Here is a 23,255-nt window from a genome sequence, read left to right on the forward strand (position 1 = left end):
TTGCCAAATGCAACTTTAATAGCCTGTTTTCCCTCTGCCTACTGACAGAAACATTGTAGATCTTTGTACAGCAGAAGAGTGGCTAAGAAAATGATATACAAACTCCAAGATGATTAAGTAAACTGTAATTTTAATGTTCACGCAGGGAACTATGCCACGTTTCCCAGCAAGAAAGCAAGAGCTTAGTCTACCTGAGAGACAACTCAGGCGTTCCAGTTCTGTCCTATTTTGAGGTCTCCCATATTCAATAAACAAGACGTTCGGTCAGTACAAATTGGTGATTTACAGCACGAAGCAACACAAGGAAAACGCAGAGAAAACAATTATCGGTACAGTATAAGGTATATGTGCATTCTTCTGAGGTTTTTTTCCTGGGTTACTAATACAGGAAAGTAATTGCGTCAGCAGCTCATAGAACTGAAATGTAAATATTGCTATTAAGCATATCTGTGAAGGAAAGAGTCAAGCCTCCCGTGGCTAGACAATGCATGTCACGTGGCAGTTGTCTGCTTCGTCCAGAAATAAGGTGCTGAAGACGTCATTAAAAAAGGTAGGGTGGTATTTGCAGGCTCTATCACAGTCAGGATTGAAGTTCACCTCCAGGATCTGAGGCTGCATGATTCTTTTTCCTGTCGAAGGGAACACAAACACTGCCTTTTAACGCAACCTATACAGAGACCCCAAGCCACTGCCTGTCATTAAGCTAGAAAATGGCGAGAAGTCATCTTTTACGAGCCAATCTGGCAGGGTTTTTTTGTTTCACTCCTCATCACTCCTCTAGCAAAGCCAGGCACGAGCAAGGAATTCTGCTTGTGTCCTGGGAACCGAGAATCCTTTTCTAGTCCCCTGGAAATTCATTTCTGTGTTGGTGCCTCTGCAGCTCTTCTCCCTGTAAGAGGTAGGTGTGCACAGGGCACGCTTACAGACCTTTTTGAGCCTTCTGGTGAGATAAAAAAAATTGCCTTATTTGGCATTTTTTTTTCCCCACCAGTCATCCACAAATAGCTGGAAGAAAGCCTCCAAGTGGTCGTCAGCCATGCTGTGCCATTAACATGAAGCATCTCTGTATACATATTCTTGCAGAGACTTGACAACTGAGTGACAGTCCCAAGGACATCAACAGTGCAGAAACAGTGAACGTGGTCCCTTGTCTGCTTTACTAAATAACACTGCAATCTGAAGACACTGGGCCAAGCCACAGGATAATGTCTCTAAGGCTTTAGTACGCAGACAGGCATTCTCCCAGTGTAAACTGGAAAGAAAACTTGCCCCTCTGCAGCATTTAAACAAACTAAAACAAAGCCATAGCAGGAGTACAAGGGAGGCAGGGACTCAGCCAAGCACAGTTAGCAGCTCCCTCTACCATCACAGCTAACCAGCAGAGCAGCTTCTAGCTCCACAGACCTGCAGCTTCAGATACCCTTTGATGTCAGTGGGAGGTACAGAGTGCACAGTTTACACTGGTTTAAAGCCTATAAGAATCTGAGCAAAGGAACTAAATTCCTGAACAAGTTCACAAATAAGAATTCAGCGTGCAAATAAACGAACTTCTCTCACCATCTCTGCTGGTGTCCCATTTAAGCATCAGGTCAATGGCATATATCGCTCTTGATGATGGATAATCACAGATGCCAAGAGGTGCAGGTTTAGCTGAAGCAACTTGGAACAATTCAGCAAATGCCTTAAAAATGTTTGCCTAATAATAGTAGAGAAAGGTCTCAGAACGAGAAGCAAAGTTCCTACCACAGAAACAAGTTAAAAACCCCACCTTTTCATCACTTAATGCTTTCATATTTTGAAGAGTTCATATAAATTACAGTAGCCAACAGAAAAACCTGCACAGCATTAACTTCAAAATGTACATTGGCACAAAGACCAACACAGTGAAAGGGCCAAGCACTTAGCAGATATCTGTAGACTTCCTCTAGGAGCAAATAAGTACAAGAGAAATCCTAATAGTGGCACACTTTTATTATTAGAATCAACTTTTTTCTCAAGCATCAGGTATGACACTACACTGCTACACAGAGGAGGAGAAAGAGAAAACTCAGGAGAGCTCTTTGCAAACCAGTAATGCAACGGTGAAGTTTTTATCTCCCCGCCTGTTAATTCTGTGCACTAGCTTAGTTTTGTTCTGCCAAGAAAAGTTTTCTACCTGCTTACCCTGGCGTCTATAAACGGTGTTGGAAGCTGATATTTATGCGTGTGTACACCACACTGGTGTTTCCACAAACAATTAGCCAATAGGACATACAGGTATATTTTTTAGCACGTAAACTATACTGCAGTAAATCATTCACTCTGCAAATGCAGAGAGCAATACTCTGTACGTGGCACACATCACTACTTTGGGTCGCCTGTGCGTGGCTTTTTTTGATCTGTTTCTCAGTCTCTGCGGTCTCTTTCAGACTATGTCAATCCTAATACTACACAGCCTGTCATACTCTGAATGTCTTTACGTGGATGTGAGGTTCTAGCTAAAATGGATATGAATTAATTTATGCAAATCAACCCACAGCCAGGTAATTTATTCACTTCTGAAAGCACATACATTAATCAGTACTCAGTCACAATTTCTTCTGCATCTTTTGACTTGTTCAGTTATGTGTGCGCTTCTGAATCATCTTCTCACATTCAGCTTTTTTCTTTCAAGCATTACTTATGAGTAAGAATGAGAATGTCCTCATCTGCCTTCTTGCATATTTTTCAGAAATACAGTACTGGGAGCCTTTTCTTTGCAGATAAAATATGCCTACGTATGCCTTAGTGTTAGGGAATCATCAGTCTTCTTGTGCAAAGTCATTAATACAGTGGCAGGCACAGGGCTAAGATCAGCTCACTAATGCAGACAAGCTGGAGCAGCAGCTGAAAATCCTACACTGCAGCATCCAAGTCAAGATTTATTTCAACAAATGGGATAATGTGCTCATTTGAAAATCCTTCCTCCACCAACTCAGTATTTCTAAGAGAAGAAATCAGCTTAACTTATTAAAAAATTTGCCACAGTATGTAAATACAGCCGCTGCACCATCCAGCCTGGTAACGCAGCCCCTTGAGCACAGCACCCTGAGGTCAGGCTTATTTCTGTCAGTCACTTTGGCACAGCTGGGCACATCCTCATCTTGCAAGTGAGCTCCAGTGTCCTGCAAAGCGAGCTGGCACGAAAGCTTACAGGGAGATCTTCAGACCTACTGCTCTGCTTAATATAGCTAGGTCAAAACCTGATTTGGGAGATTAGTTTTCTACTTCTTTTGACAGCCCCTTATGTTGTGAAGTCCTTCAGAACAAAGGAATCAAGAGCCTGAATATTTCAATGGTTCCACTCCCCAGATTCAGAGTTTACACCCTATTAAACCAAAACAGTACTGAAAGCTTTGAAAACAGCTTTTCCAGAGTCATAACAGCAGCACCTGTTATAATTAACACTCGATACTGTGGACTTCCCTGCTGTTTTGCATGGAATACTGAATCTTCGTAACTACAGGCTTTTATAATTGGCATCCTTCCTCACACACAGCTCCCAGGAAAACTGATCCCTGGATCACTGCTCCCAGGATCCTGACATTATTTAAGACTGCCTTTATTACCAAGTCCAATATAAGGAATTCTCAACGTGGCCATGAAATAAAATTCTTAAATGCTAAAAAGTGTTTGAGGTTGAATTAGTCCAAGTAAATAAATTATGATAATGTAAAGGTGAACATTTGCTGTCCTTTATGAAGCTGGTGGACACGAAGTATGTTTTCTGAGGAAAAAAGTAAGTTCTGGAAAAGACAGTTTATTGAGTTGGATTCAGAGATGCTTATGAAATTAAGACAAATTACTGACTTACTTGTACCGTTGTCCACAGATGTTCAGGATATTGTTTTTCAAACTGAGGAACAAATTCTTCACAGTGTACCTAAAACAGTTTAGAAGCAACAGACATTGCTTTGGCTGGGAATGACCGAGCAATCAGATGACACTGGAATGCCAAACTTTTTTTTGCCATCCATAGAAATGCAGGTAGAGAAGTAGGGAGTCTGACAGCTCTTGAATCCCTTCCTTGTTCTATTGTTTCCATATAAAAGATTGTACTGAAGTCTTTGAAAAGGATTAGCTGCCATTTTAAGATTTTTTCTTATTGATTTCAATTAATGTGGGTTTTATTCAGGATATAGATTCGTATTATCTATCTTAAATTATTAGGGGTCCAGACAGCAAAACATCTGGGAAAAATATTTGGTTAGGATACTTTGAACAGTTGAACTGCTTGCTAGGTACGAAATAGGGTATTGGGGAATAGTCACAAAAGAAGGCACTGAAAGATACTCTAACAGCACAAAGATAGGGGAATATTTTGGACTGTTTGCTTACCTGCTTTAATGTCACACCAGGAGCATAATTCATGACCGTGAAATGCTTCTCGTAGTCATCCAAGTCATCGAGGGAAAACGCCCTATGGAATAAAGACAATTCCTTAGAACCAAATCTGATCCCTTGGAAGCGAAGTCCCATCAGTCTAACAAGGAAAGCGAACGTAATTACCTATTTGAAAAGCGCAGCCAAAATACATCATAGACGTACAGCTTGAGTGGTTTTACGGAGCGCAGCAACACAACGTAACGGATGTCAAATTTAACCATCCCCACGTCTTCGCGGTGAAACAGGACAGGATTCTCAATATATTTGCACACTACCTAACAGAAATAAAAAAAACAACCCATAGAAAATATTATTTGAGTGAAATGAAAAGCGTCAGGAGATATGGAGGGTTTAAGACATCCTTGTGTGTGTTTTGGTTTTACTTTAGAAGCGTGCATAAATAACTGCTATTTGCCAATAGGCGTTCTATAAAAGTCTTTGGAGCCTGGCTGGGAAAGCTGGGTGGCCAGAATCAATAAAAACCTTTTCACTCACAATTTTGGTGGCATTAAAGCTTTTGGAATAGAAATATGAAGCAATTTGTGCACCTCTGTATTCCAGAAAAATACACCGGGCTGTGGATCAACAGTAATGATCCACAAGAAGCAACAGTGTACAAAAGTTCATACAAAAGTTCAATGCTAACTATATCTAAGGTGTGTTGGTCTTATCTGAGGATTAGCCTTAAAGCAGAAATGCACTGGACCATTCATTACTGTCAGGGCAGAACTTATTTTTTAAGTAAGAAAATATCAGCCTCTTTAGGGTGTCTTTCATCACTGCAACAAATGGTGCTCATCTGAATAATTAACTCAGAATTCATTGAAGCTGAATGCTTATGGGTCAATGTACAAATTAGAAAGTAAGTTTCCTTCCTTGTAGTCTTAAACCACTTCCTGTAGCAGAGTTTTTTCAGAAATCCATTTAAAATCTCACTCAAAGCCACGATCTCTAACCTTTGGGCTGCTTTCCCTATGCCTGATGATATTGTTAAGGCTGTTGGTGATGTGGGTGTCCAGGCTTCTGGCCAGGTTCCACGGTTTGCATATCCAGTGATTGTCTTCTCCTCTGTGAGAGATAGAAAAGCCAAAGCCTATAAGCTTCATTCATCTGCCTGAACATTCACTCAGACTGATCTACGTACTCCTCTGTCTTAATTACTTTATAAAGCTGTGCACTACAGTGCAAGAACTAAGGACTTCTGACTGATAGCTTTAAGCAGTGGTGTAAAAGGGAGAAAAGGCAGCGGTAGCTTTCCCTTTTTTCAGTTAGGGCTTAGCATATTCTCACAGTTCATTTCCTTCTGTGCATCTTACTTCTTCAGAAGAGAAGAACAACTCATCAACAGTAACACCACGAACACACAGAGGTCACGGTGCAGACATCATTCTGCCAAGAGTGTTACACTGTGCTGACAGGGAATCACCTGAGTTTCTAAGATGATTTCTCTTAACACCTCCAAATAATTCATAATACATTACACCGCGACTGCCTTCTTGGGGAAGAAATTAGACAGTATCTCAGCAATTCACACTGCAAGAAAACAAGAGTATACACCACTCTCTTCTCACTTCCCAGTGCCCAGTCACCTAAAGGGGGCAATATTCCTTGAAATATCCTCAAGGAAAACAAGTAACATGCTGGTCTTCATTCAGTACATTTTTCTCAGTAAGGACAGGGTGACACTATGCCTTTCTTTCCTCGGTTAATAAACTAAAGCAATTTGAGAAGCTGCCTGGGCTTCATGATAAACAGCACAAACTGAGCTGAAGTCAGCAGTGTTAACTTAAGACGGTTTTACTTCTGTGAAACTTACTATCCTCTGCTTCCCTTTCCCTTATATAAACATGGCATTTGTGCTCAATCCTTGATAGTTAAAAGGAATTTAAACATCACAGATTGAAGACGTGGAAAGAGGACTCTCTCCTGGTTATGTTAGTTGAAAGCAGAATCCATAGAGCAAAGAACAGCTAAATGAAATTCCTGGCAGCTAACATTATAAGCAAGACTCACCAAGGAAGTGACTTTCCAGTTAGAACTTCATGGCAGGCAATGATTTATTCAACTAGCAGTACCAAACGCTCTCTCTTTTAATAAAGAAAATCTCACCTTCCCTATTGAGATTCTAAGGGAACTGCAGCAGCAGAAAGAATGTAAATTCAAAAACCTAAAGCTCCACAACTGCTTTATGCTAATACTCAAGCTCATTTTTTACTTTCGCATCCATACATAACCCAAGTACTTCAAGCCTAAATATTTTCCATTTCCACTTACTCTTCCACATTCCAGTTGCAAGAACAACTGGTGCTGGTCCCCTGAAATAAAAAACAACCCAAACGTGTTCAAATGGATTTGGATCCTGTGTATATCAGTTAAATGCAACGAGAAAGACCTTGACTAGATGAAACAGAAACAGCTATAAATCTGCTGCTAAAATCATGGCAACTTCTTGTATTTCAAAATGCGTCACTTAACCACTCTTACGTTAAATAACTCAGAAGTTCCCACCTTGTAGGTCAAATTTACTTGAACACAAACCAGTTGCAAATCCCCAAATGCAAGACACTCGTCTTGGAGTAAAGTGGGAACAAAAGCACAAGATGTAAGGAAGGAGAAATAATAACCACCTTCTTTCACGCTGCTGAAAATAACAGATGAACTGGGGCAGTTCTGTTTGGAGGTTAAAAGTACGTGGCAACCATCTTGGCCCATCCGGCCCTCCAGCTCGTCTAGATATGGATGCCAGGCAGTCTTTGACTGTCAGGAGGTTCTCACACGGGAACTGATTCAGCATTACTTCAGGTCTTTCCTCGCTTAGCTTCCTGCAAAACAAAGGAGCTGTTAAAGTGGGGAGGGGGAAGGCCAGGAAGGCCTTTGGGAACACTTATAGAGGAAAAGAAAGAAAAGAATTTCTATCATCAGGGAAAGAATTGCAACCTATAATCTTTGAAGTGTGAGAAGTTGTAGAGGATGTCTGCTTCTGCCTCCTTGTCCGTGAATACGAAACGGGGATGTGTCAGGCTGTTGAGGACTTGCTGGATGTCTGTGAACACCCTAGAAGAAAAAGGGATACGAAGAAAAATGTCCATTTGGTTTCTGAAAACGATCACCTGTTGCTTGAATAGAAAACTGTTTTGTTTTTTAAATGCTGGCTCCCTACATGAGTTACACTTTTAACCCACAGATAAAAAATCTCAGAGATGGTTTTGCTCCAATAACTTTAACAAAACTTGCAATTGAGCACAGTGACAGTCCCTGACGGGAGAGCACTAACATGAATTCACTATTATACGTGAAAGAGTCCTTGCGGGAGAGATACCTTTTAAGTGCCTTCATTGGTGGAAGAGCCCTAACCATCAACCTGTCAGCCACAAGGAACAAATCCATATGAAATCTGCCCAGTTTCAGAGTTCAGCACAAAGACTCAAAGTCAGACTGATGTGGAAAAGCAGTTACCATGGTAAGTGAGCATTTCAACACATTAAGCAACTGCTATTTTTTCTTTTTTCTTGAGGTGTCACAATGCTCTCCCTCCTCTGCAGACCCGCTCCCATCAGTTCACTCTTCTTTCCTCTTCTGCTATAACCGATGAGAAGATACAATTCCAAGAGACAATTCTCTGGAATAACCAACTTTTGAAACACCCCAGTCGTGGGGAGAAACGCTTTTCAAAAACCCCCAACACCTGAAGCATGTCTGTTATGCTTTGCTTATTGCCACAAACGTTCTGCATAGCTCTGTGTGCAACATATTACTTCCACTGTACCAGTCTTACTCTCCAGTGTAAATAGAAGAAATTAATTCACAGCACTGGCATTCTTATCAAAAGGAGTCCTAATTCTTTCCCCACTGCTCAAGCTCAGTGAAGTTAATATCCTCATACAGCCCTTCCACTATTTGTTTCTGCAAAATGTGCCTTCTTGAACACCTGCACAGCACAGGAAGTACAGCACCAAATCTGACAAAAGGCCCAGTACAAGTTGCACTAAATTCATCTCAAGGACAAGACGAACATCCACTGCTTTGGAGCAACTTTTAGTCCTTGCCGAAGGAAATGGGATTCAAAGTGGTGACCTGAAGGTAAAACAGCCTTATAATGTTGTAACAAAGTCTTGAAGCATTCGATATCCTCACGCAACCCCACCACACTGCAAGCATCATTCTTAATCTTGGTAAGAAAGCATTTTGTTTCCACATACATACTTGAAAACTTTGTCTTTATCATAAACCGATGGGTTGATTGCTATGGGGAGCTTCTCCTTGTTTTCTGCTAAAATAGCCTAAAAACCAAACAAAAATAAAGAAGTTATTAATAGTCACAGTAAACAGGCAGCTGAGTCAGACTTCACAATGATCAGCAAATAAGAACAGCAGCACAGACCAAACTGCCTTTTAAAGTGCACACAGTCACGTTTATAGGATAAGTGATTGGAAAACACAAATTTAAAAGAAAAAACACTAAGTAAAATACTCAGTATGATTACATGTTCATCCAAGGTTTTTATTATCATTATCATTGCCTACTGAAGTTTTATTGAGTTATCAAACCTCACAGACAGTTTTATGCAATTCCTTATCTTCACTGAAGTGTTTAAATACAGGTGTACAGGTGCATTGGTAGCCACAGCAGAAATGGCAATCACCTCTAACTGGAAAGCGTTAAGCAAAACCAAACCAGAGACATCACCTTCTAAAGAAAGTTGGACAATACAAATACTGTTCTGCGAGTCTTTGCTTCTATTTAAAGGAAAATTAGAACCACAAAAGTAACACCCTTAGCTACAGCAAAACCAACAACTCAGCCAAGCGAACAAATTATTTGTACACAGTAGTAAAGCATTCCCTGCTGCAGAAGCTGTAGAGATAGCAAACACTGACACTACCTTGTAAAACTGCTGGCTAACAGACTTACACCGTGAACAAATCTGACATCATCAGATTTTTCTGTGCACACAGCTCTGTGTATGCTAAGCTACAGCAACCAGAAGTGTCAGCAACATGCATCTCTTCACAGACGTGACTTTAAGGCTGTGCTACATACAAAGCTCTTCTTTGGCCTGTCACCAGTCTAAATCTTCAATCTACAGCTAAGTATTCCAGAGAACAAAAAGCTCTGTTTTCAAGACAAGGTGGGAAAGGAGTATAATATTTGCCCATTTGCCACACACAATTCTATAACTTGAACTAAGCAACAGATTGCCTTATCTACAATCCAGGCACATTTGCCAAGAGAACTGTAAGACTTGAACTATATAAGCATCGTTTCTCATCTGTAAATAGGAAGTATGTCTACCCCTCTTCTCAAAAATGCAAAATCCCAACCAACACGACATTGGTTACAGAGCAGCCTATTTTGGTCATATGCATTTATTCAACAAAATCAGCTTAATTTTTGCCTAGTTGATAATGAGCTGAATTTGGAGTTTTCTGACCATCCTCCATCAAAAGCAGCAGACTGTTGGTATAGAGCATGGGGGTCCAACTTTTTGGCCTGCCTGGGCCACACTGAATGAATAGGAATTGTCCTGGGCCATTTATAAGATAAATACTACAGTGAATGTATATAAGTAACAAAACTTTTTATATTTTTTATTAAAGCAAAATTATGAGAAAAGTGAATAAATGTAGGTAAAACGTGTATCCTTCATGATGCTCAGAGGGCTGGAGCACCTCCCCTACAAAGTCTGGAGAAGGCTCTGGGGAGACATCACTGCAGCCTTCCAGTACTTGAAGGGAGTTTATAAAAAGGAGGTAGACTCACTTTTTACACGGTCTGATATTGACAGAATAAAGGGGAATGGTTTTAAACTGAAAGAGGGGAGATTTAGGTTGGATGTTAGGAGGAAGTTCTTCACTCAGGGTAGCGAGGCACTGGCACAGGGCAGTTTGGATGGGGTCCTGGATGTGGTGGGTGCTAACAGTGCCCAAGGCAGGGAGCTGGAACTAGACGGGCTTTAAGGTCCCTGCCAACCCACACCATTCTGTGACTCCGATTTATAAGAGCAGTATCAAATTAAGGACATCGCCTCCACTACAATATTTAGCATTTCTAAACCACATTACGAATGAGTCATCAGACTAAAAAGTACAATTATCCCAGCGTACTAAGATGAATCCTTCTGTAATTCAAGACAGACCAGAAGTACTACAGTAATAGATCCAGAGGGTAAGCACGTTAGACAACGTCTCAAACATTTAACTGGAAGATAGGTACCTTATATGAAAGACCTTGCACTGTGTTTACATGAAGAAATATTAGGCAATACTGCAATAACATATTACAGATAATTTCTGTTGCTTCAGTTCTGTAAGTTACAGCACATGCAGGATATTTCTCATTTCATTACGCTTTCTTTGGAATTATTTGTAAGTTAGTACCTATACTGTCAATCAGTCTTTAAGCCTGAAAAAAGCAGAACCAGAACTCTTGATAGCTGTTCAGACGCTGTCTCTGAAAGGATAAGATATGAGATCTGTTACACCTTACCTGGTAATGCTCATCTGATGGCTCTGGGGTAAAACAGTTGACATCCAATACCTCATTAGGCACCCATGGTAACAAAACACACTTCCTGATCAAGCGATCAGTTTCCCCATAAGCATAATCACGGGTCACTTCATCTGCAATAGAACAAAAAGAGCCTTTCAGGAGCAGCCTTTAATTCTACACTCTGAAATCCCCCTCACGCCTCATCACACAAATGAAAGTTGAACAGTTAATAACGCTACAACTGTCAGAATCAAAATGCAAAATTAGATATGATTAAAGAACTACATTACAAAGGGTATTACTTGCAATACAAAAATTAGTCCCAAACCAGCTGACTTATGACAGTTTAATCACACACTGAACACTATTATTCCTTCTATGTGACGGGAGCAGAACGAGGGACCCAGCCAAGGGTACACCTGCAAAGTCCATCCAAGTCCAGTATCTCCCACCTTCGAGCACTGACTGTCTCAGTCAGAAACAGCTACAAACACAGACTTCCTAACGAGGATTCCCCAGACTTTCAGATGCCTGAATCAGTAGTTTCACTACAACAGCGATGCAAGATTTAAGTTCCCTGTCAACGTTTTGAGCCTCTACCTCACAAATTATGGTGCTAAAAATATCAGAGAGAATTTTGAATTACGCTAGCATTAGAAGTACGCAGTTGTTTTAGTTTTGAAATACCTGTTGTGCTGTGTAGTGCTCAATGATTTGTAAGAATATGGCCTACCTTCTGTTGAGGGCATTAAAAACAGCAGCAATAACAAACAAACACGGAGACTCAACTTACCACCAGTTTCTAGGTCTCTCAGGGGCCAGAGAACAGTGTAAGCAATTTGTTGAGGCATGTAAAACAGGGGTGCTGTTGCAAAGCTAGGCTGATCTGAATGCTGAATGCGTGATCCAAATTCATCCATAATATACCAGACAGGAACTTTCTCCTCTGCAGTCTGTACAATTAAAGAGAGTGAGAAATACTGCATGTATCAATTTCTAGAAAAGAACTGCAACACAGAAGGCACTGGCAGTACCCCCTACAATGCTCTCCATGCATCCAAGACACTGTGAAAATTGGCAAGCTTGTTCTTGTAACTGCAGAGTCCCATCCTTCCTCTTATTATAGAGCTATTGCTTACCAAATCCACTTCCCCTGAAGCCAGTTCAGGGAGTAAACACAGCAGAAGGCTGTTTCCTCACACTTCTACGGACGCAGAAAGGGAGACACAGGAACTGGACTTAAGCTATTCAAAGCAGTTCAGTGCCAGGAAGGGAAACTGAAGCCAAGTTCAACTATGGGTTTAATTAATTGTCTTCCAGGAAAGCATTTTTCAAGTGGGAGCAGATAATTTCACACGATTCATGAGTCATTCATGAAAAAAGATGGAAAACCAAAACATAACATAGAAAGATGGAGACGTACTGCTCAAGCCTGCCTTTTATTTATAGGCAAAATAAACAAATCACGAGTCCCTTTCTAAGAGATTTTTTCAGGGCTGATACATGCACTGATGAGATGCTATTCCCAGGGAGTTACCTCCACCCTTCGAGGTAAGGGTGCAGATTGGTCATGATCACACCACACAGAGCAGGCTGCTGGTAAAACAGACAGGCCTGCCTATACCATTCTGCACAGGGCTTAGCCCCAAGAATTAATTTTCATCTTCAAATCAAAATACCATAGCATAGGAGCTACACCACAGCCCCTACAAAAGCATTTTTAATGGGCTGTATTCCCTCAGAAGTAGGGTGCACGCATTTGAGTGTGTCTGAAGGCTCAATATGTGCTAGGACTGTGCTGAAGGACCAAACTTGGTGTGGTCTTATCCACATTACCTAAAACTAGGATCTGGAGTAAGCTACATCTGGAAGCACACCATCTTGAAACTAGTTGGTTCTCACTTGAAGTTGAACTAACATTTACACTTTATTGGCAATGAGACGCCAAACTGAAACCAGGAAGCCAAGTTATCTGACAGCATAAGTATATCCTCAGGAGGTGAAACACCTGCTCAACTGATCAATAGATGAGGAAAGCTGTGAGCACAGCTGCTGAGAGACATGTTTACGTGAGGCATTTGACTCAAGAGGGATTCTTTCCTTCACTATAAGTAAATACGAGCAGGAAAAAACCAAATTTGACACACAAGCAGATCTCCCCTTTCTACTGCCCTTCCTTTGCAGAAGGCTCTTCTCCTCTGCATGGAAAAACAAGAAAAACCAACGCTCAAAGTTCTAATCTGAAATGTGGGAGCAAGCCACCGTGCATTCTAGCCCTAGATGGCACCTGCTCTCCTTCCAAACAGAAGTTTATTGTTCAGTGCCCATAAAGGAACATTTTTGTGTTGAAAAGACATATTTGTTACTACCCATATACTGGAATGTCTTCACTCAGGGCTGCCCAGAACTTTTTAGCAGCCCAGTTAAGCTTCAGAGACTCACCCCTTGAGAAAGCTGGTAGGTCTGATTGTACTTCCACATTTCCTGCAACACTTGCTCAACACTGCCCTCATCTGGGATTTCTCCATGAAAGTCGATGCCCATGAGATTTGCCATTCTGTGAAGTAAGCCAGGCACGTGAAGCAGCTGCTGGCGGGCGTGTTCAATACGGTAGGTCCAGGCATGGTCGATGAGGAAAATGCTTCAAGAGAATTTTGGTAGCATTACAATAGTATATGTATATACATTTCCATACAAGGGCCAAATACTTCTGTGAGTAAGAGCTGCTTGTCCTTGTAGACAGTTTGATAACTAAGTACTCTCTAAGTGGCAATGCAACTCCCTGAGTACACATGTACCATTACAGGTTAGGAACAGCTTCCCAGCAGTAACATAATATAGCACTCTTTTTGTTCTAGAAGGTTTCTTGTACAATAGTCAGTTGTTCTGTGATCATGAGGCACAAACACAACAGCGCACTCAGTTTGTTAGCCCAGCTCTCCTTAAGATCCTGGAACACAGGACTCTCTTCCTTCTTCCACTACATCAACCTGATATACATAGAATGCCTTGGGTTGGAAGGGACCTTCAAGCCTGCCCAGTTCCAAGCCCCAACGGGGGCAGGGCTACCACACACTAGATCAGGCCGCCCAGGTTCCCATCCAGCCTAGCCTTGAAGAAGGAAAACTATGTACTGTTTTGGAAAAGCATTCAGAGATCTTGCTAGCCATGAGGTCTTGCAATTTCTACAATCATCTGTAGAACTAAGTGGAAAGGCACAATCACCTGTCTGCAAGTTCAGAAAGTTTCAAGTTTTTGATTGTTTTGTCTTTGTTTGGCTCTGTTTGTTTTTTCTTCCCTAGAAATAAAATGCACTGTTTAAAAGAAGTACCAATCTAAAACAAAATCATAGCCAACTGGCATCTCTCTCCTCGAGAAGTTTAACCCTTGTGTTGGCTGCACAATTTTCACAGCAAAAGCCTACTTACTTAAACAGAAGGTTTCCTTACACTTTGGGCATATCCTCTTACTGAATCACATCAAAGAAAAATGTACATTCTGCTTATTAATTTCCCCTTCTCAGCTTTCAGTAAATTAAAAACATTTCAGCTGTCATGTATGCCAAGTATCCCTGAATGATTCTTGTGTATCATATTCCAGACAGAGAATAAACTTACTTTAATTTTAAGCCTAAGGATTCTAGAGAATGCTAGGGTGGAAATCTAGTTCAAATGTCAGTTAGTAAACAGGCACGTTGGTATTCTGCTTCTACAACCACACATCCGAACACTGCAAGTAAGCCCGAGACTTTCTACAAGTTACTTTGAATTTTACAGTTTGTGTTCTCAGATTTAGAAAGGCAATGACTTAGGTTAAAGCAAGCATGTAAAGGCAGATATCCACGCTCTATGTTGCTTTTACACACCAAGACAAAGTTTATGTAAATATACAAAGTCTAAGATCTAAAAAAATATGAAAGGTCTGGCAAAATAAGTTCTATACAACTGAACAGAACGACATTTAGAGTTTCAGTGGAGTTCAGACTTCACCTCACTGACAAATATTTATGTTTGACATTAAATTGATAACATTACAACACATACCTTTTTATTTTTATTAATTTCTTATGCAACTTTTTCTAATTTAGCAGATCATGCTAATCTCATATTCGTGACAGATAAGCTGATCCCAAAGAAAGCCAACAAAACTTGAGATGCATTTGATTACATACACATACCTAGCATGCAATCTTATGATGACACTCTTGAATTACATCACAGCCAACTGAAGGAAATTTAGCAGTCTATGTATCATCACTTACAGCAGCTCAGTATCCCCTGAGCCTGAGGTTTGTAGAGGATACAATTATTGCTTCAGTATTTTTCAATGGCAAACACATTGAATCTGCAAATCTGTGTATTTTATTTCTACAGAATTCACTTTAAAGTTACCTCTTCTCTATTCTCTCTCTCAGTTTCACAGAACTGATTTATAAGCGTCTTCCTCCATGATTTAAGGAGAAGTAACATAAGATGCCTGCACTCCTAGGGCTCTTTACAAGATATGCTTCATAGCATGGAGATTATTTATCTTTCCTGAAACAAGCAGCTGTGTCTTATGGTAAGACAGACAAAAACCAACAACATGTAAAACAAAACAAAAGAGCATTTTTGAACAAGACCAAACAAGTTTTATTATAAATTGCCCTCATTGCTTTAGGGCTTAAGACCACTCAATGACAGAGGACCAGTTCAGAAATCACTACTCACCTATCGGGATTGGAGGCTTGGAGCCCATTCTCATTTGTTACGATAACTTTGAAACAAGGTTCATTTCCAGGATTTGGTTTCTTTTTCAGTTCATCTTCCATTGCTTCATCACCTTCCTCTTCCTCATCTACCTCTTCTACTTGCATTATCCCAAAGTAGTCACCAGCATCAAACACCTGAAAGTGCACAGAGTACAAGCAGTTAGTTGAGGCAGTACTCATATATGCACAATACAACGCTGAGAAGGCACAGACAACTTTGGCCTGCATTCTGACAAAACTGCTGTCTAGCATTCATTCTTGCACATTTCAATAGAGTTATTTGGGAAGTTTCTCTGCTTAACATCAGCAGGAAGCTTTGATGGTTTCCTTGGCATCAACAGATCTATTGACGATCATCCACTACTTCAACTAATCACAGAAGAAGCTGAGAACAATATTTTTGTTTAACTCCAAAATCAACAATTGAGTTAATCACTGCAAAATACAATCTCATATTATGGCATGCAACGCTCAACAAACCAAGATGTTACCTGGGCTCCAGAACCATAGTGAAGTACATTAAGACCCCGAGTCAAGTCCTGAGTCAGTTAAGAGATGTGAGCTGTTTCCTCCTCCTTCCGTACACAAGGAACAGTTTGCTCACCTGCAGATGAGACTGGAGCCTCCTCACACTGCTGCAAGCTGAAGTCTATACTTACCTCAAGTGGTCCACTGAAAAGGGTTTACTTGCATTCTTTGCCACCCTAGATGCAACAGTTTGATCTAAATGAATTAAGGAGGCCACCATGTTTCCCTTCCGCCACAAGTCTTGCCTAATGGTGGCTTGTATACCTGCTGCAGAAAACCAATGCTACTTCTGCAATTTCAAATTCAACACCTAATTTCAAGAAGAAGAGTCCCGGAAGACATTTCAAACCCTTTTGCAGGGAGTTATTCTGCTAAGTCAGTCACACTATACAGTCAACCAGACAGGAGCTGACAAGCAATTAGTCCTCTTACACATCATTTTTAAAGAAGAGTCGGACTTCCTAACAACACACTTCTCCATCTAACCTTGATGGAACGCAGAAGGAGGGTAACAGACCTGGAAGCGTAACCTCCAGAGGCACTGGCTCAATGTGTCAAGCCTGGGTGCACTTAGCCCACTGCATCACTATCACAAGTCATTACCTCTAGATATCAACAATTTATTGGCTGGAAAATCCCAGAGGCAGAGACAAGCTTTTATTTGTTCCTTCAGGATAATAATCTCCACTAAGCTCCACCTGGAGGGCAAGGAAATCAACTTCACATTTGCAAAGCATGGCCACCTAGACAAAGCAGAGTTGACCAAGGGGAGCTAGCAGCAAGAAAGGAGGGCAGCAGGGAAACAGTGCCCCCACCACCACCATTTCCTTTAAGACCCTGCTTGCCTGCCTGTACAGTTCACAGCCATTTTAAGCCGATTTCACTGAGGCAAGTTCCAGCCACAGGAAAAGCATCTCCCTGGGTGGCTGCCAGCAGCACTGCTCATTTCTGTCAGGTGGCTCCCAGCTGGAGCAGCATCCTGAGCTGACTGCTACACAAGCACTAAGCCCAGCCACGGCAGGCAGCAAAAAGCGCGAGCATCCCCCAACAATATCATTAAAGGCAGCAGCAAAGTGACCAGAAGCCATTAGGAAGTTAAAACCGCAAGCATGCTGCCCTGTGCCTAACACATGGCGAGGGCCTGGCAGCGCGAGGCTGGCCAGCTGCAGAGAAGTAGTTGTAAGCAAGCCAGGTCTTACAACTCCAACCTAACAAACCCAGTAAACCAGGCAACGGGAAACAAAGTGGGCACACGCCAAGGCATGGGCTGCCAAGCACAGGCACCTTCAGCAAATTCCTTACAGGCATGCCGCAAACTATTGCAAAGGCCACAGGCAGCCTGTGAGCAGCAGAGTGCCTTCCCCTGCTCTGCAAAATAAAGCCTGGTAGCACTAATCATGCTGCACCCCTTCTGATAGTTAAGTAGAAGACACCACTTAAAGGTCTGCCTTTGTCCAAGTTTGATCAACAATTTCTCAGGGCCACAAAAATACTTGCTGCAATACATAGGAGCCTGCCAGTTCAGCTAAATGCAAAATAAGGAAATAAGTAAAAGCAGGTTTCTCGCCCTAGAAGATACAGCACATATGGGATGAGCAATCCAGTGTAATTTGTGGTTACACGAGGCTCTCAGGAGCAAAATGGCTCCAGCAGCTCTCAAGGTAAGTGAAATCTCTCCACTTCTCTTGCAGGCTCTGGCATACAGCAGGTAAGGTGCTGTATGTTGAAGCAAATGTGTGTTGGAAAACAGCTGCCTGGGCTGGGTTCTGGAGGTACTGATGTAAGAGGAGATTTTATCTGTGCTATGCATGCAAGTTTTCCAAGTTCTACACTAGAAAATTTTAATCCTTGTAACAGGTTAAGACAGATGAAAAATTCCTTCCACCTTCACACAGGAAACGAGAGAACTCATACTGTGGTCCACGTTTCAGATTTATTTTCCCCAGTTACTCTTCACTTAAAGCCCCTGAACATTTTCATCCTTCCCCTTCACCTCCTTTGCTGCCTTCAATGCTGCTCCTCCAGCTGCCCCCATGCTAAAGCTTTGAGCGAGGTACTGTAGGGTTTGGTTACTTCAAGAGTTCATCCCAGGCCACTGCACTCCTCATTGTAATTTTCCCTACACGTCCTCCATATCCTTTTGCCCTTCTGGATAAAATCCAGAAGCTGCAACGGCAGAGACACGCACCATTAGCAGCCTGGTTTATCTTCTTAAGCACACTGAAATCATTACGTTTCTCTCTCCACACACCCTGGAGCATTTAGGACAAACAAGTACACTCAGCTACTGCTGCAAGCGTAATTAAACAGCGTGCATTGTGCCACCCTAGGATACATGCCTTCTCCATGCCAGCCCCTGGGGAAGCATCATGGCTATGGTTTTCCTCATTCGACTCTCTTCCCTCCCAACTCCAACCAGGAAGTTCATGGTTTATCAATACTTATACATGTCAAATGGGTGGGAGACAAGTGGATGGAGCCAGGCTCTTTTCAATGGTGCCCAGCCAACAGGACAAGAGGCAACGGGTACAAACTGAGATCTAAGAAGTTCCATCTGAACATGAGGAAAAGCTTCTTTACAGTGAGGGTGATGGAGCACTGGAACAGGCTGCCCAGAGAGGCTGTGGAGTCTCCTTCTCTGGAGATATTCAGAACCAGCCTGGCCAATTTCCTGTGTATCTGCTGTAGGAAACCTATTTTAGCAGAGGTTGGACTAAATATACTCCAGAGATCCCTTCCAGCCGACCCCTATGATTGTGTGACAGAGCATTTGCTTGAGTTAATGTAGATGTAGTTTTTTCTGTAATACATGGCTATTCCTCTCATCTGCAATACCAGACACACAGCTATTAGGAACTACCAGGAATGCATTTAAACCCTCCAGAGTGTGCTGTAAGCACTCTAATTGTATCATGTCTTCTGAAGCTTCCATCCATTCCAACTGTAAAGTTGGGATAAGGAGAGAGAAAAACAAACAACAACAACAAAAAAAAAGGCACCCAAGCAATCAGAGATTCGTTTATTTGTGCAACTGTTTCACCACAGCCCCTCTTCCTCACCCACCACTCTGCAACTTCTCACCCTATCTCCTAACCCACAACTCCTGCTCGCTCCCTCCTCTCCCCACACCCTCAGGCCTCATCGAGCTCACTCCTCCCCAGGACAGCGAGCTCTTATTGCATCCCCCAGGCTTTACTACCCAGGGGCATAGCCCTTATTGCCTCCCCTAGGCTGACTCCTCCAGACTCCCCGGAGCGCCCTCACTTTTCCACACAACTGGTTTCGGCTCCCGCCTTTCCCGCCTTAGCTCCCGGTTCCCCTACTCCAGCACATCCACGGTATCTTTCCTCACCGCTGAGGCTGGCGGATCCTAAAGAATTCTAAACGTGCCTATCGACAAGCGCTGCCCAAAAGCAGTCCCGCTCACGACCTGTTTTCACCTTCCTTTCTCATCGAACGGCGGTCAGCCGCTGAAAACACGAGAAAACACGAGGCAAAAGGGATTCCTCGCTCCGTTGTTGTTTAACCCCGGCCAGAACGCTCCCCCGTCCCGCACCCACCTCTCCGCGCAGCTTACGGCACAAGCTCTCCCAGTAGCGTGCCGGCACGCAGGAGGCGCGGAGCGCAGCCCCGTGCAGGGCCACGAAGGCCGCCAGCTCTTCATCGCCGTCCCCCGACATGGCCGAGCCCGGCTCCAGCTGCTACCGTACCCCTGCCCGCCCCGCCGCGAAGCGGAGCATGCCGGGTGGGGCCTGCCCCGGGGAGGGAGAGGGAACGGGAACTGCGCGCGCGTGACGGGCGGGGCCTCACCGCGCTGAGGGGCGCGGCTGTGGGCTGGTGAGCGGGTGGGTGGTGCTACTGAACGCGTTCGCTTTTCAGTAAAACTTTTTAGGGAAAAACGCAATTTTAACATCATCAGTAAAAGAGGGAGGTGGCTTCCCAGCCTTGTTGTTGGGCTCTTCAGAAGAAATCTTTGAGAAAACCCGTTCCTCCTCGAACGTTAGTAGGGAATAGCCTCCGTCGCTTTATCCTGGAGCTCCTTCAGGTGTAGTGGAGGCTCTGGTCTCCTCTCACGTGTGGCTGTAAAGCTGCAGGAGGAGCCAGGTGTGTGGCACTGCTGCCCTGTGCACAGGCTACTGTTGCTGTTCTGGGTAGCTGAGAGCTGTGGGAATGCCCTCCATCTCTGGGGGTCTGTTCCAGGGTCTGCAGACTGTTTCTCCTGCCAGCCCAGCCTGCAGCTAGGATTGTGTGTCAGCGCTGCTCCAGCTGGCAGCACAGAACCACGAAGGAGGGCTGTCCTGCAGCCTTGCAGATAAAAGGGGCTGGAAAGAGGAGATGAGGGTCAGGAGCTGGTCAAGAAAGCCTCTAATTCACAGAGCTTCTTCAATGGAGAATGAACATCGGTGTCTGAACTGTTCAATGGATTAGGAACTGGCTGGCTGGACGTAGCCAAAGGGTTGTTATCAATGGGTCTGTGTCAGGGTGGAGGCCAGTCACAAGCAGTGTTTCCCAGGGGTCAGTCTTGGGACTGGTGCTCTTTAACATCTTTATCAATGACATAGACAATGGCATCGAGTGCACCCTCAGCAAGTTTGCGGATGACACCAAGCTGAGTCGTGCAGTTGATACGTTGGAAGGAAAGGAAGCCATCCAGAGGGACCTGGACTGGCTGGAGAAGTGGGCCCATGAGAACCTAATGAGGTTCAATAAGGCCAAATGCAGGGTGCTGCACTTGGGTTGGGGCAGTCCCAGGTACTTATACAAACTGGGGGGAAGATCTTGAGAGCAGCCTTGCGGAGAAGGACTTGGGAGTCCTGGTAGACGAGAATCTGGACATGAGCCAGCAGTGTGCACTTGCAGCCCAGAAGCCCAACTATGTTCTGGGCTGCATTAAAAAAGGGGTGGTCAGCAGGGAGAGGGAGGTGATTGTCCCCCTCTACTCAGCTCTTGTGAGGCCCCATCTGGAGAACCGCATCCAGGCCTGGGGCCCACACTACAGGAAGGATGTGGAGCGGGTCCAGAGGAGGGCCACTAAGATGATCAAAGGGCTGGAGCACCTCTCCTATGAGGAAAGGTTGAGGGAACTGGGCTTGTTTATCTTGGAGAAGAGAAGGCTCTGGGGAGACCTCACTGTGGCCTTCCAGTACTTGAAGGGAGTGTATAAACAGGAAGGGGAGCTGCTGTTTACAAGGGTGGATAGTGATAGGGCAAGGGGGAATGGTTTTAAACTGAGACAGGGGAGGTTTCGGTTGGATATTAGGAGGAAGTTTTTCACACAGAGGGTGGTGACGCGCTGGAACAGGTTGCCCAAGGAGGTTGTGGATGCCCCATCCCTGAAGGCATTCAGCACCAGGCTGGATGTGGCTCTGGGCAGCCTGGTCTAGTGGTTGGCAACCCTGCACACAGCAGGGGGGTTGAAACTTGATGATCATTGTAGTCCTTTTCAACCCAGGCTATTCTGTGATTCTGTGTCATGTTGAAGAAATTGCTCACTGCTCGTCTTGCGTTGCTGGACTGATGTGTGATATAGAGTATCTAGCACAGCAGTCCTCTCTCCACATAATCAGTTATCAGGAGGCAGGTGTCTGTGTTAGAGTTGTGGTACCTCGGTCAGGTGCTGAGAGTTTAAAGAAGTGGTGAAGAAGCAGAGCCTGCACGCTGTAACCATACACTGCTGTTCTAGCACAATCCCCAGGCTGAGTATCTGAATAGTAGACACAGGCCAATCTTCCCCAGTCCACCCCACCATGTGCTGTGCTCCCCCACATGTTCCCAGCACATCACTAAGCAGACCTGCCTGACTGAGCAGCAGGATGTCAAAAACCAGCTGCCTTAACTGGGTTCCTGCTACATGTCTCTAAGTTTGTGGATATTTCTGCTAACATTGTAGTTTTGAGAAAGGATGTCTGTGGTGGAGATCTCATCCTGGCATTATAAAACACAGGAACTGGACTGCTCACAGCCCTCATGGGGATCTTGATTGCTACAGAGCCATCCTTCCCTCAGCTATTACTGTGCCATAGGCTTACTACAGGATGTGTATTATGCATGCACACACCCTCTTGCACAGCCTGTATCATGTATACTAAGTCACAAGACCTGTTTTTTCCTTAAGCAGATCCAGTAAGAGGATATCTTTTCATTTCCTTGTTCAGTAGAGTTGCACTGGGCATGCCTTGTCTGGGGGCAATGTGATCCTGTCCTAAGAGATTTACATAACCTTGTTTTTGCCAAGTGCAGGCAGGTGCTTTCTCACTGCCTGTTTGCACCTCCACCTCACTTTGGGCAGGACTTCTGGCCACTAGCCATCTGTCTGTGGTTCCAAGCTGTTTGGGTGCAGGTCAGGCAGGTCAAAACTGTTGCTGGTGAACTCTAGGTAATAATAAAATGCAGTCAGAATCACTGGGATTAAGAGCAGTGAGACTCTGAGATGTGGAAGCAACAGTAAATTGTATTTACCCCCTTACTTTATCTAATAAGGTTTTATTTGCCTGCAGCTCAGCCTGTTCTGCTGTTTTTCCACCAGGAGTGTATCTATTTCCTGCAGCAGGGACCGGAGTTCAGCACTTGCCCATTTCACATCACCACCTCAGCTGCAGGGCTGCACAACAAGGCTTTCAGGAGCAAGCATTCCAACCCCACATCACCAATTGCTTGTGATGCCAGAGCAGTAGCCCTGCTGTTTCTCATTACAAAAGCAGGTATTTGCTGATAATATCTGTAAAGTAAAAGTTACCTCAGAATATTATTCTGATTTTTTTCTTAGAAGAGTGACTAATTTGCGGCACCTGAACAATGCAGCCCTTACTCAGGCAAAGTGCTTGTTGAATTTGACAGGGTGTTTTGCGTGTTTACAAAGAATCAGGGAGACAAAAAAAACCCCCAAAACTGACCTTACTAATTTTACCCCAGTCTGAAGTAGTAGGATCCAACTTTCCAGCATTATCTGCAGGGGTCCAACCCAAGCAGCTATGGTGTCACTTGGACACAGCAGTCCCCATGACCTGCCTGCTACAACCTCATTTAAATTCTGTCCTGTAGTAGCCAAATTAGCTACTAAATAAATGCCCATGTGCATGTTTT

The 23,255-nt window shown here is 43.5% G+C and overlaps 1 protein-coding gene across 1 annotated transcript; it reads right to left on the reverse strand.

Annotated features, from left to right (window-relative positions):
* Nucleotides 1–110: 110 nt before the first annotated feature.
* Nucleotides 111–19,919, reverse strand: TTLL12 (tubulin tyrosine ligase like 12). The gene is made up of 14 exons (NM_001012540.2): nt 19,733–19,919; nt 15,604–15,779; nt 13,337–13,535; nt 11,688–11,847; nt 10,892–11,025; nt 8,608–8,684; nt 7,342–7,458; nt 7,032–7,226; nt 5,361–5,472; nt 4,528–4,679; nt 4,357–4,438; nt 3,833–3,901; nt 1,558–1,696; nt 111–629 (listed from the first exon to the last, which is right to left on the reverse strand). Exons 1-14 carry the CDS (start codon nt 19,850–19,852, stop codon nt 478–480), a joined length of 1,884 nt encoding a protein of 627 aa, NP_001012558.2. The 5' UTR covers nt 19,853–19,919; the 3' UTR covers nt 111–477.
* Between the last annotated feature and the right edge of the window lie 3,336 nt (nt 19,920–23,255).

Source organism: Gallus gallus, chromosome 1, assembly GCF_016699485.2.
Source record: "Gallus gallus isolate bGalGal1 chromosome 1, bGalGal1.mat.broiler.GRCg7b, whole genome shotgun sequence".
NCBI classification, from domain to species: Eukaryota; Metazoa; Chordata; class Aves; order Galliformes; family Phasianidae; genus Gallus; species Gallus gallus.

Excerpts from the sequence above, each read along its gene's own strand:
- TTLL12 (NM_001012540.2), bottom strand. The coding sequence starts at position 19,852 with ATGTCGGGGGACGGCGATGAAGAGCTGGCGGCCTTCGTGGCCCTGCAC. Across the intron at positions 5,473-7,031 it reads TTTCAGCAGCGTGAAAGAAG|AGGAGAAGACAATCACTGGA; the intron begins GTGGTTATTATT and ends TATCTCTCACAG. Across the intron at positions 4,680-5,360 it reads ATAGGGAAAGCAGCCCAAAG|GTAGTGTGCAAATATATTGA; the intron begins GTTAGAGATCGT and ends TATTTCTGTTAG.